The sequence below is a fragment of a genome, unplaced genomic scaffold (assembly GCF_019419815.1).
Source record: "Pyrus x bretschneideri cultivar Hongxiangsu unplaced genomic scaffold, Pyrus_bretschneideri_v1 Contig44, whole genome shotgun sequence".
Taxonomy (NCBI): domain Eukaryota; kingdom Viridiplantae; phylum Streptophyta; class Magnoliopsida; order Rosales; family Rosaceae; genus Pyrus; species Pyrus x bretschneideri.
In genome coordinates this window covers 4025850-4039000 of record NW_025999768.1, presented here as the reverse complement: position 1 = coordinate 4039000, position 13151 = coordinate 4025850, and the positions used below count along the sequence as shown (strand labels likewise).

The 13151-nt window shown below is 34.3% G+C and overlaps 1 protein-coding gene and 1 pseudogene across 1 annotated transcript; both read left to right on the top strand.

Annotated features, from left to right (window-relative positions):
• The first annotated feature begins 2258 nt into the window (after positions 1–2258).
• LOC103956077 (probable 2-oxoglutarate-dependent dioxygenase AOP1) lies at positions 2259–4042 on the top strand. Its single transcript, XM_048567155.1, has 3 exons — positions 2259–2635; positions 2838–3162; positions 3455–4042. The coding sequence occupies exons 1-3, from the start codon at positions 2259–2261 to the stop codon at positions 3704–3706; spliced, it is 954 nt and encodes a 317-aa protein (XP_048423112.1). The 3' UTR covers positions 3707–4042.
• A 1381-nt stretch (positions 4043–5423) lies between these two features.
• Positions 5424–6404, top strand: LOC125469567 (annotated as a pseudogene).
• The last annotated feature ends 6747 nt before the right edge of the window (positions 6405–13151 follow it).

The following is a 13151-nucleotide window of genomic DNA, read 5'->3' as shown; positions in this document are numbered from 1 at the left end:
ATTTTCATCTCTAATATTTAAAATTGATAGAAGTGATCATTAAATTTGTTTACTGTTGATTATTTTCGTCATTTCATGAAAAATCTATGTTAAATAAGAATTAAAATGACAAAAATACCCTCAATATAGTAAACAATGGGTCAATATGATTTGACCAAAATTATGAGTATTTTTGTCATTTTATTTTTCTTTGAACGGGTTTTCTTTTTTCAGAAAATAACTAAAATGATTGATCACAAATAAACTCACATACCAGTTATATCGATTTTAAATCTCATTTGCGTATGCATGAACATATATATTGACAAATATATGCAATATACAATATATGTATAAAAATATAAATTAGGGGTTCATGCATCATAGGAAATGTTTTCATGCAGATAAAATATCAAACTTGTGTTGTAGGAGAACCTAATTGGCTAAAACTGAAATTAAGCCTTGAATTTGTAGAACCTCATCCATGAACCTTCAATTCCTTAGCGTCAATGTCAGCGTCGGGCTAAAGCGTGCTGATAACGTGTTGTAAGGCCTATTTAACTGACAAATAGGAAGAGAGAAATAGAGGGGTGGTGCGGCAAGGAGGAGAGAGAGAGTTTAATGAAATTCAGAGTTATGTCTGATCTCATCCTATTGTGCATATATTTTATAGTAGTACCCAATAAGAATTACAATTTAATCAAGATATTATCTAAGTATAAGACAGGGTAAAATCTCATAAGAATTTCTCATAATTTATACAATCTCATCACTACCTAAATCAAGACTGGAAGACAAATATTATTTTGTGAGATAGTTAGTCATACTGCTGCAACTATGATTCACGAGTGTACGTACCTGTAAACTATTATGGTATTTTAAAAACTACGAACATCAGCACAAGAAATGATCACGACTGAAAGTCTGCAAAACAAATATTATTGTGCATGGGATAGTCAAGTGTTGCAACGTACCTTGGAAATGCATTATTGGAATTTTAGAAACTACGAACATCAGCACAATTAATATATAATTAAGTAAATTGTTTTATTAGTCCTTACATAGAAAATTAGATAGTTAATGACTAAAATATATAAAGTCAGCTTTTAAGACAATGATGTTTAGTAATTTTTCAAGGTGTAATGTTATTTATATCATGTTTTTGTACCACCATTTGATGTGGACAGCCACATTATTTAAATTAATCATATTTTCAAATTTAATTAACATTATTTAATAAATCAATAATTAAGAAAAATTAATACATTAAATGATGATTGTAGCATACAAGGAGTATTTTTCCTTCCCTCCCCTTCCCTTTCAACCGATAGGTTTTGCATATTTTTCATTGGGCATAAAACCATGAATTTGGTGGGTTTTGCAAGTTTTTCAACAGGGATTCTAATCAAAGAACAAAGCATGCAGAACAAGCACGCCAAATCATGAAACTTTGTAAACCCAGATTTCATTGGGTATAGAAACACATGAGATTTGGTGGGTTCTGCAAATTTTTCAATAGGGATTCAAATGAGAGAATAAAACTGTAAAAAAATAGCACACCAAATGATGAAAATTCTCAAAACCCAGCTTTCATTGTGCATAGAAAGCCATGAAAATTGGTGGGTGAGAGCCGCGCCATTGGAGCGAACTTCTTGGTCGAAAGGGTGAATACATGATTGGGAAAGCGAAGAAGTGAGAGAAGAAGTAAGGAGAAAGACTTTTTGTATACCATAATTATTATTTAATTAATTAATTTTTCTTAATTATTGGTTCATTAAATAATATTTAATTAAATTTAAAATTTTGATTAATTTAAACGATGTGTCTGACCACATCAGATACCACCTAAGATAATATATAAATATGGTACAAAAACATGGTATAAATAACATTACTCTTTTTTTAGTAAGTAGATTGATAGTATAATACCACTTGACACGCTTAAAAATCTTTGCGGATATTAATTAGGTGGAAGTAGATCATCTCGGGATCTCTTTTACTAAGGTCACCGGATCAAGTAATCTGGATCTTTGAAATTTTATTCAACGACTAAAAATTATTATAACTTTTAAAGGATCAAAACAGATTTACCGTTAGATGACATTTCAAAGACCCGGATCACTTGATCCAGTGAGATTGATGGAATGGATCTCTTCCCTAATTAGGTGATGACGAGGCTGCAGCTGATCTTTATATACGGCACAATGAAATGCATCTCACAGTAGCTCACTTTGTGTGAAAAGAAAAAAAATACACATAATTAAGTAGCTAATCACACCATGCCTACGCAATCGGAGAACGGGATTCCGGTGATCGATTTCTCCAAGGAGGAGGAGTTGAAGCCGGGGTCGAGTTCTTGGCTAGGGATACGCGAAGATATTATCCGTGCACTCGAAGGAACGGGCTGCTTCATTGCATTAGTCGGCGACAAGGTCCCCCAAGAGCTTCGCAGCACCATGTTGGAGGCTTTCAAAGAGTTGATGGATTTCCCCCGTGAAGCCAAGATGAAGGTCAAGAGCAAGACCAAGAAGACCTTGGGTGCATATCACAACGCCACTCAGATCCATGAAAGCCTGGCAATGGACGACGCCGCAGATGCTGCTGAATGCCAGAAGTTCAGCAATCTCTTCTGGCCCAACGGAAATGAAAATTTCACGTTATTCTCTAACTAAATTTTTAATGAAATACTTTAAACTGTAGATAAGTTATCTATGTTGTCGATATTTATTGATATTGTTGATATTTCGACCTTACAGTTTTTTATAAGATCAGATAAACTTACAGTTGCTGATATGCATGCAGTTTATGTTGTGAGACTGTCGTACTTACAGATATTAACTTGTTTGTTGGTTAACTAGTGGAAGTTCGAACGAGTATGCAACGCAAATGATGAACTTAGACTGGATAGTGACAAGGATGATATTCGAAAGCTATGGTGTAGACCAGTACCATGATACACATATTAACACCAATACTCACCACATGTCGTTCCTCAAGTACGAGCGATCGGAGGAAATTGAAACCGACGTGGGTGTTTTTTTTCACACCGACAAGAACTTCACCACGGTGCTGCATCAGGTGAACGACAGCCATGGCTTGGAGGTGCAGACCAAGAACGGGGACTGGGTGCTCTGTCAACCCCCGCCATCGTCCTTCACTTTCATCGCAGGCGATATTTTGCAGGTGCTACTATTGTATACGGCATTATACAATAATTAATTCACTCAAGCTATATAAATAGACATAAATACGCAATATAATTAATAAATTTTTTTGCAACATGAGAAATGTTAAGGAGATTTTCTTAAAAATCGGAATCTTCATGGACTCTCTACCACCTTATAATTTTTTCAAAATGTTTTATAATGTTGAGATGGGAATTGAGTTAAAGTGAGGTGACAAAGAATTCATGAAAAGTCCCACGTATTCAAATATTTTTTTTTGTATATAATATGGCATAAATATTTTTTGGTAGGTTTGGAGCAATGATAAAATACAAGCTTGCAAACACAGAGTGACAATAAGCAAAGATACGCAAAGGTTCGTTTTGGCTCTGTTTCTGTTCAAGAGTGGCAAGTGCCAGACGCCGGAAGAGTTGATTGACGAGGAGCATCCCGTCCGCTACAAACCGATTGATCAATCTGAATATTTTACCGACTTTCTCAACAACGCAAGAAATGGAGGAATTAGTTACACTGTCAAAGACCACTGTGGCATTGCAGTCTGATCATCACCAATGCATCCAATCAGCACCGTCGATCTCTGTGTGGGTTAATCAAGTGAAACCAACCACGTAATATTATGTATACATAAACTCTGTGATACAATAAATCAAGGATGTATGGAGCTTCGGTTTCTGGCTAAAAGATAAAGGCAGTTTGAGTTTGGTATTGTTGTGATTTAAAAAAAAAAAAAAAAAAAAACTACTTCTGTTGTGGTGTGAGAATAAACTATTGTAATATAAAGTTATTGAGCGTTTGATAAACTTTTGTTGTAAATGTGCTTTTAACAAAAGAAAAAAAATGTATGAGTGTTTTATAAACATTTATATAAAACTGTTGTTGTTATGTTAAATGATTAAACAAATTGTAGGATTAGTTATAGCCGTATAATCACCTCAACCCCCAGTCTGTTTCATCCCTCCTTTTTTCCTTCTTCCAAACAATTCCCTTTATCAATCCTCCTCTTTTTTGTCTCTTCTTTTCATTGGTGATATTTTTGTGTTCTTCCCTCCAAATCCGTTCCTTTAATGGAGGTATATTATATCATATTTATATTGTTATGTTCCGCCATGTAGGTTGCCAGCATTTTTCTTCCAATACAATAGGTAGTTTATTTTTGTTTTGCAGGTAGATTATATCTGCTTTGTAGGTATAAAACATTTTCTTCCTATACAATAGGTAGGTAGTTACTAGATTATATCGGTCTTGTTTTCTTCATAAATAGTAGGTAGTTACTAGATAATATTTTAGTTTGAGTATTTAAATATTCAAAATTTAAAAACTGAATAAATGATAAAAAAATTAAAGAATTTAAATATTTTTATCTGAAAGGGTAAAATTGATATCAAAATAAGTAATTGGATAACTGAACTCGGTCCCAAAAACTATCTTAAGTTTTTGGACCTAGATCCAAAAGCCCCTTAAAACAAATATTGTATTATTGTAATATAATAAATGAAAGGGCAAAGGTTGTGTGTTTTGAAATATATACAGGTGTACTTATTATTTAAAATTTTCATTAAACGATGACTGTTCACTTGCATGCAATAAGAAAAGAAACGTTTTTTTAAATGCTGATTTGAGATTGTGATCCTTTTAAAATGTAGATTAATAACATAGACAACTCAAAATGGAAACTGGATCCTCTCCTAGCTCAGGGAGGATTCTCCTGAGTAGTCCATTCAGACCGTTAAAATTTAATCCAAATGCTCTAAATAGGAAGCTCTTCTAAAAGTTATAATAATTGCAGTCGTTAGATTAAGTTTGAACGATCCGGATGGGCTGCTCATGAGGATCTCTATCTTAGATCCAATTCATTTGGTAAATGGGTAGGGAGGAGGATTCTCTACCCTTCCATACCCTCCTATTTGAACGGTCACGGTTAAGCCACATCAACATCTTATATTAATTTTTTTTTATAAAGATAATAAGACAAAAAATAATGTGTAAGAAAATGTAATAAGAATAGGAAGATAAAAAATCCTCCTTCAAATGGATAGGGGCATGATTTGATGTTTGCTTAAAAAATCGCTTTATTAGGAGCATGATTTGATGTATGACAAATCAAAATGTCGTGTTTTTTTAGGAGCCACATTGTCTGTTCTCTTATTTGGATGCCTTTTTCATCCTCTTTTATTTTTTACGATCACGGTTAAAACATATCAATATTTTATATTAATTTTTTTATAGAGATATTAAGACAAAAAGTAATAGAAATATAAAATGTTGATGTAGTTTAACCGTAACCGCACAAATAAAAGAAGATAGAAAAAGCACCCAAACAGGGGTGGAAAATCTGCCCCTGATTTTTTAAGTGCTGATTTGATGTTCACTTAAAAATAGGGTTTTTTAAGTGCTGATTTTAGAATTGTGCAGAACTGAAGCGAAGTGGAAGGTTGAAAGCAGGAACAGACGAGTGTCCACCCGCTGCGACGCGGCCGTTGCCGGGGAGGCCACTGATGCTACTGGTGAGAAATTCGAGTACCAGGTCGAGGTATCTCGGCTTATGGATTTGATAGTTCATAGTCTATAGAGCAACACAAGGAGGTATTTCTTAGAGAGCTTGTGAGTAATGCTAGTGATGCATTGGACAAGTTGAGATTTTTGTGTGGTCCTTTCTGCTTGGAGATGCTGAAGAGCTACAGATTCGTATCAAACCTGATCCAGATAATGGGACCGTCACTATATCGGGTACTGGTATTGGAATGACAAAAGAGGAACTCATTGGCTTCATTGGAACCACTGCCCAGAGTGGTACTTCAAAGTTCTTGAAGGCTCTGAAGGGAAACAAGGATCTTGGTGCAGACAATGGCTTGATTGGTCAATTTGGTGTTGGGTTCTACTCTGCTTTTCTTGTTGCTGGGAAGGTGGTTGTCTCTACAAAAAGCACAAGGTCTGATAAGCATCTGATTTGGCTTTTTAATTTTCTCATTGAATGAAAGTGTGGTGTGCGTGGATGCAAAGGGATTGGAGCTCAAAGATTATCATCTGCACCTCACCACCAAATCCCAGGTTCAGTTGGGTCACATGTTGGCTACTGCATACCTCCAGCATTTTGGACCCTCAGAAGCCAATTCTCATGCTGCCCTTTGAAGTAAACGATCTAATTTCACTCCGTTACTTCTTTTAAGGTGCGTGTGCACGAGGAACTTTGAACCGAATTATTGATACGATATTTGCTCGGTGGGATTGTGTTTTCATTTGGTCTGCTTTGGGAACGAGGCCTTATGGTGAATTGAATGCAGCCTTTTGGATTTAATCCAATGGGCCTAACATGCCTCGCACTAACACACTAGATCTTTTTTTTTTTGATGAAAAAATAAACCCTAATCACGTTACAATGTATTGACTTGTTATCTCTCTTTTTCTTAGGTAGGGTAATCTCTAACTAACTGATGACGGGTTTATGGACTCTCTTAATTTTATGGGGCTTTTAGATCTAGGTCCAAAAATATAGATGATTTTTAGAAGTGAGTCCAGTTATCTAATTACATATTTTTATTTTTTTTATACTCATTTTATATATTTTTAAAATATTAAAAATCAATTAAAAATCTTCTAATATTATGCATTTTTCAACTCCAAAAAATCTAATTAATATCTTACAACAACAAAAACTAATATACTAACATAAATTATCTACAAAACATTCTACCTTAACTCAAGTAACAAATATATGAATATATATTATTCCTATAAGCGAGATATGAAACATAACTAAAAGGTAGGAAAAAACATAATATACCTATAAGCAAGACACATTAATTTGTGACACGTTGATTATAAAAAAGAATCTGTCATATAGATACATAAAAATAATTAACTCAAGTAACAAATTTATGAATATATATTATAGCTACAAGCGAGATATGAAATGTCACATCCCGGCCCGGGGCGGACCACTTCCCGGGCCCGTTCCACCACCGTAGCACGATATTGTCCGCTTTGGGCCCCGACCACGCCCTCACGGTTTTGTTTCTGGGAACTCACACGAGAACTTCCCGATGGGTCACCCATCCTGGGAGTGCTCTCGCGCGTTACTCGCTTAACTTCGGAGTTCCAATGGAACCCGAAGCCAGTGAGCTCCCAAAAGGCCTCGTGCTAGGTAAGGTTGGGAATATACATTTAAGGATCACTCCCCTAGGCGATGTGGGATGTCACAATCCGCCCCCCTTAGGGGCCCGACGTCCTCGTCGGCACACTCGCGACCAGGGTTAGGCTCTGATACCAATTGTCACATCCCCGCCCGGGGCGGACCACTTCCCGGGCCCGCTCCACCACCGTAGCACGATATTGTCCGCTTTGGGCCCCGACCACGCCCTCACGGTTTTGTTTCTGGGAACTCACACTAGAACTTCCTGATGGGTCACCCATCCTGGGAGTGCTCTCGCGCGTTACTAGCTTAACTTCGGAGTTCCAATGGAACCCGAAGCCAGTGAGCTCCCAAAAGGCCTCGTGTTAGGTAAGGTTGGGAATATACATTTAAGGATCACTCCCCTAGGCAATGTGGGATGTCACAATCTGCCCCCCTTAGGGGCCCGACGTCCTCGTCGGCACACTCGCGACCAAGGTTAGGCTCTGATACCAATTGTCACATCCCCGCCCGGGGCGGACCACTTCCCCGCCCCGCTCCACCACCGTAGCACGATATTGTCCGCTTTGGGCCCCGACCACGCCCTCACGGTTTTGTTTCTGGGAACTCACACTAGAACTTCCCGATGGGTCACCCATCCTGGGAGTGCTCTCTCGCGCTACTCGCTTAACTTCGGAGTTCCAATGGAACCCGAAGCCAGTGAGCTCCCAAAAGGCCTCGTGCTAGGTAAGGATGAGAATATACATTTAAGGATCACTCCCCTAGGCGATGTGGGATGTCACATGAAACCTAACTAAAAAGTAGGAAAAAACATAATATACCTATAAGCAAGACACATTAATTTGTGACACGTTAATTATAAAAAAGAATCTGTCATATAGATACATAAAAATAATTAACCTGTGATATAGGTTGATTATAAAAATTAAAAATAAAATCTATAAATGGGGTTTAAAGCAGGAGTAAGAACAAGAAATAATAAAAAATAAAAATAAAAAGAAATAATCAAAGAGATAATTTGAAGAAATAATAAATCTTATCATTGAATAGATAATTATTGATAATAAAATAATTAAATTTAAGGAATTGGACCTATTTTAATAAATTGGACTATTCCTAATTTCATTGAAGCCTTTTATATGCTGATTCCGATAATTAAGTTAATTTTATTGACTCTGACTTTGAAGTTTGATCCGCCTTATGAAGTCTACTTAGAAAATTATATAACATGATTAAGTAAGACTATTTGTGTACATTATGTTAAGTTGCTAATCATATATGATTTTTCACCACTTATTTTATAATTGAGAGACTTTAGATTTGGTCCCTAGCCACTAACATTCTTTGACTAAACCCTTAATAGTATACAATTTTTTATCAAAGTCCCTTGACTTTGTACAACTCATTATTGCTATTAATATGTATTCTCATATGTTTGATATTAGTTACTTAACATGTTATGGGATTTAAAATCCCATATTATATGGCATGTAAATTAAAAACAATTACAATAAAAAAGAAAATACTCAAAAATTTTGATTGAATAAATAGATAAAAATAGGTTAACAATATACCTTTGAAATAATAAATATCAAACGAATGTACCCATTGTCACACCCTGGTTTGGGGCGGATCACTTCCTGGGCCCGCTCCACCATCGTAGCACGATATTGTCCGCTTTGGGCTTCGACTACGCCCTCACGGTTTTGTTTCTGGGAACTCACACGAGAACTTCCCGATGGGTTATCCATCCTGGGAGTGCTCTCGTGCGCTACTCGCTGAACTTCGGAGTTCCCATGGAACCCGAAGCCAGTGAGCTCCCAAAAGGCCTCGTGCTAGGTAAGGATGAGAATATACATTTAAGGATCACTCCTGTGGGCGATGTGGGATGTCACACCCATAATGTTCAAAAAATTTGAATAAGGGTACAATTTATTATAAATATGTACACATTCTAACAATAAATAAATAGATTTTACATTAAAAAAAGGGTACATTTTACATATAACAAAGTGGTACATTTATAAAGAAAAATGGGTACATTATAAATAAATTATGAGTATAAATAAAAATTTAAAAAAATATGGGCACAAAATGAAATTAATATATGGGTGCAAATTAAAATTAAAAAAAAGGTACAAATTAAAAATGGTACAAAATAAAAATAGAAATATATGATACAAAGTTTATCCATAAATATAAATGCACCAAATGTAATGTTTTAACACTAATTGAATATATTTTAAAAATAAAATTTAATTATGTTGATATATAAATAATTTATAACTGAAATAATGGTGTTCATTAAAAGTTAGGGACCTTGATAAAAAATTAAAAAGAAATAAGATTTTAATCAATGCAATAGAAGAAAGAGGAATGAGAATATAATTTTTCCTTTATAATGAGACAACATAAAGGATACGCCAAATGGAAGAAAAGAATAAAAAAAAGAGCAAGTTGCTTTTTATGATCAGTTCCTAATTCTTTTTAACATAAACAAGGTGATTATAAAAGTTCTTTATACTACAGTATTTCAACAAATGTATAACTTCATGAGAACAAAATGTTCATATTTGTAGTCTAATAAGCACCAGTATTGCAGTGTAACACTAACCTGGGAATGTCGTGTTTTCTCCTTCTTTCTACCGTACTCAATTGTCCAAACTTGAACGTAATATAATATAGAAATTCAAGGTATTTGTAGAAATTTTTTGGTTGTTTGTCATTCCTTTCATCAGGTACACTTTTCAGCATCATTACAGGCTTCAGTTTCTTTAAAACTCATGGATAATTAGGTTTTGCTATATCTGTTGATGCATTCGGTAAGTTATTCAGTTTTAGTTTGCTTAGCCGAGTGGATATCTTATCCACTGCATTGTCCACCTTCTTTTCTTTTAAAGAAGATTTGTTTTCTTATGAATTAATAATAAAAATAACTGGAGACAGAAATCCAGAAAAGAATGAGAAAATGCAGCTTTCCTGGAAATGTTTGTGGAGATTTCCTTTAGAATTTTACACTTTTTGGTATTTTGTGATTACACGCAAATACGGTTTATATGTCAATACTGTGGGATTATAACACATCGGTTTTATATTTAATTTAGGTTTTTGTGTTTAGACTATGTATCTTTATATTAAGCCTAAACACATATTTTTATTGTTGACTTGATTGGGTAAATTTGTTGCTTAAACACATGATTATGTATCTTTAGTTCCGATTCCTTTTAGTTCAGATAGATTCATTCAACACTATTCTCCTTAGTTGCAGGGTGCCTGCCCGACCCATCCCGAGAACTCATTTAGGAGATGATGATTCCACCCTTGAGGTCCTACGATCCTATTATGACCCAGGACCCAGTATTTACAGGTCGGCCTTCACATTTTCTGCCCCTTCATTTTTTTCATGTCTTTAGATTCTGAGTTTTAGTGATCAAATGGATTTCTTTTGAGAGTGCTAATTAGTAGTTTGGATGACTTTTACATATAAATATACAACCCATATTGTTAATTGTATGTAAGAATTGATTGAAAAACTATGAAGGTATCAATGGATTATATGATAGTTATCAACTTTACAAAATGATCAGTGTAATCCCCAACTTTTGATGTGTAATATATTCTATTTCTTTTATTCCTTATTGAATAAGAATGTAAGTAGATTTTGATATGGACGTTATTTTTTAAATTTGACCTTTTTTTGGGTTCAATTCTATCTGCTCTTTCTCTCTCCCCCTCATTTGATTAACGCAATGAAAGACTTTAGTGTTTAACTATAAAGATACAATTTTTAATTCATTCTTTTCCTTTTTCTTTTTTAGTTGTATCAAATTTACAATCTTATTGATTAATTTTGGAAGTTGGGAATAAATTTGGAATGATTTTTCATTCGTCCATGTAATGATGATTTAAATTTCTTATTTTTTATCCAATAAGATGGAGCCAGTAAGTTCATCAAAACCAGATTTTAGAAGTGTTGATGGTGCGAATGTATTGAAGGGGTTTAGGCCCTTTGTTGATGAGATTTCTACAAAGGTCAGTGAGGCTTCCTTTTGCTAATTAGAAACCACTTTTTCTCTATGTAATTAAAGTTACAGAATGAGATGAAATATAATTGGAAATAAGTTTTGGAATCATTATAAATTGGTCCATGTCAAAATGGGTTAAATTCAATCATTCTGTCCCATCAGATGGAGCCAGTAAGTTCATCAAACCCATATTTTATATATGTTTTTAGCACAATCCTTCTAAAACGATTTTGTAGTAACCATGTTTGACATAATCCCCTAACTGGGACATATTAATTTATATAATATATAATGTAACAATTCTGACAACAATTGAAACATAAATCCAAACCAATGTTTCACAGGTGAGCCATTAAGGGGCCTCGATTTTGGTAGGCAAGGCAACATACTCTGCTAAAACAAAAACAAAACACAAAAATTAAGAAACAAAACATTCTGTAAATTTGATAATTTATCTTATCCGGACTAAATTTTTTGTATTTTGGCTTCCACTCCTCTAATTGGGTTTTGAAATTTCCAACTCATATTTCATTTATTTTCATTGCCTTATGGTTTCAGATTGTATGCTATATTGCTATGCATGTGCGGTTGTGCCTCTCTGCCTGGTCATATATATAATCCATGCGATTGCTTAAAAAAATAGAAAACTAATGAAAATGGTTTAAAAACTTTGAGTTTTATCAATAAGGACAAAATAAAAGGTAAAGTGAATATTACCAGAATTAACTGTTTCGTGTAAAAATATGATTTTTTGTTAAAATAAATAATACTAGAAGTTTTTCGTTAAAATTTCCTAAAAAAATTTGGTCGAATAAGCTCGGTTAAATGGTTTTTTGTGTTTGTGGCTTGAACTCAAACTTTGTGTACTTTTTTTGTCCTGATTTGTGTTTTTCGCTTTTTCAGTATATTAGTTTTTGGTATAGAATAACATTTTAATCCATTGTTGAGTTGCTTTGCTTTAATGAATTTCTAAAGTCTTAATTCTACACCGTTTCTAATTTTAAGCTTTGCAATCATGATTATATGATTATTTGCCCTTTCAATTTAGTCAATCATGATTATATGATTATTTGCCCTTTCAATTTTGGCTTTGATTGGATAAATAATAGCACAGTGTATATATGAATAGCTAACTTGCTAATTTCCTCATATTTCTAAGTTATATTTAAGCAGGATTGCTGTGCCTCTTATTAAGGATTTTGAAGACGTTGGGACTTCACTGTAACATAAAGATTGAAGACTTGGTTTGTAAATAGATACTATTGCCTTTTGTATGTATATTTAAAACTTTCTACATAGTTTAGTTCCTAATTTAAGTAGGACTGCAACACAAATATATATGAGTAATGCTAAGGAAACTAAATTTGTAGATAAAATTTTGGAAACTAAAGAATATGGAAGTTGATGATTGATTTATTACTTAACCGTTGATAAACATGCTCATTCTTATTAGTGACACATCATTTAGTTTGCAAATTTAGGCTTCAAATTTAGTCTCTCTAACATTACCCCACAAATATTATTTTGTGGGATAGTCAGTCAAATTGTTGCAACTTATGATTCCCGAGCGTGCCCTGTAAATGCATTATTGGAATTTTAAAAACTACGGACGCCAGCACAAGTGATAAGGACTGCAAGTCTGCAACGCAAATATTATTTTGTTGGTGCAACTTATGATTCACGAGTGTACCATTTGAATGCATTATTGTATTTTGTTGGTGCAACTTATGATCAGGACTGCCGGTCCGCAATCCGCAACACAAATATTATTTTGTGCAACTTATGGTTCACGAGTGTGCCATGTAAATGAATTGTTGTAGATTGATAGTATAA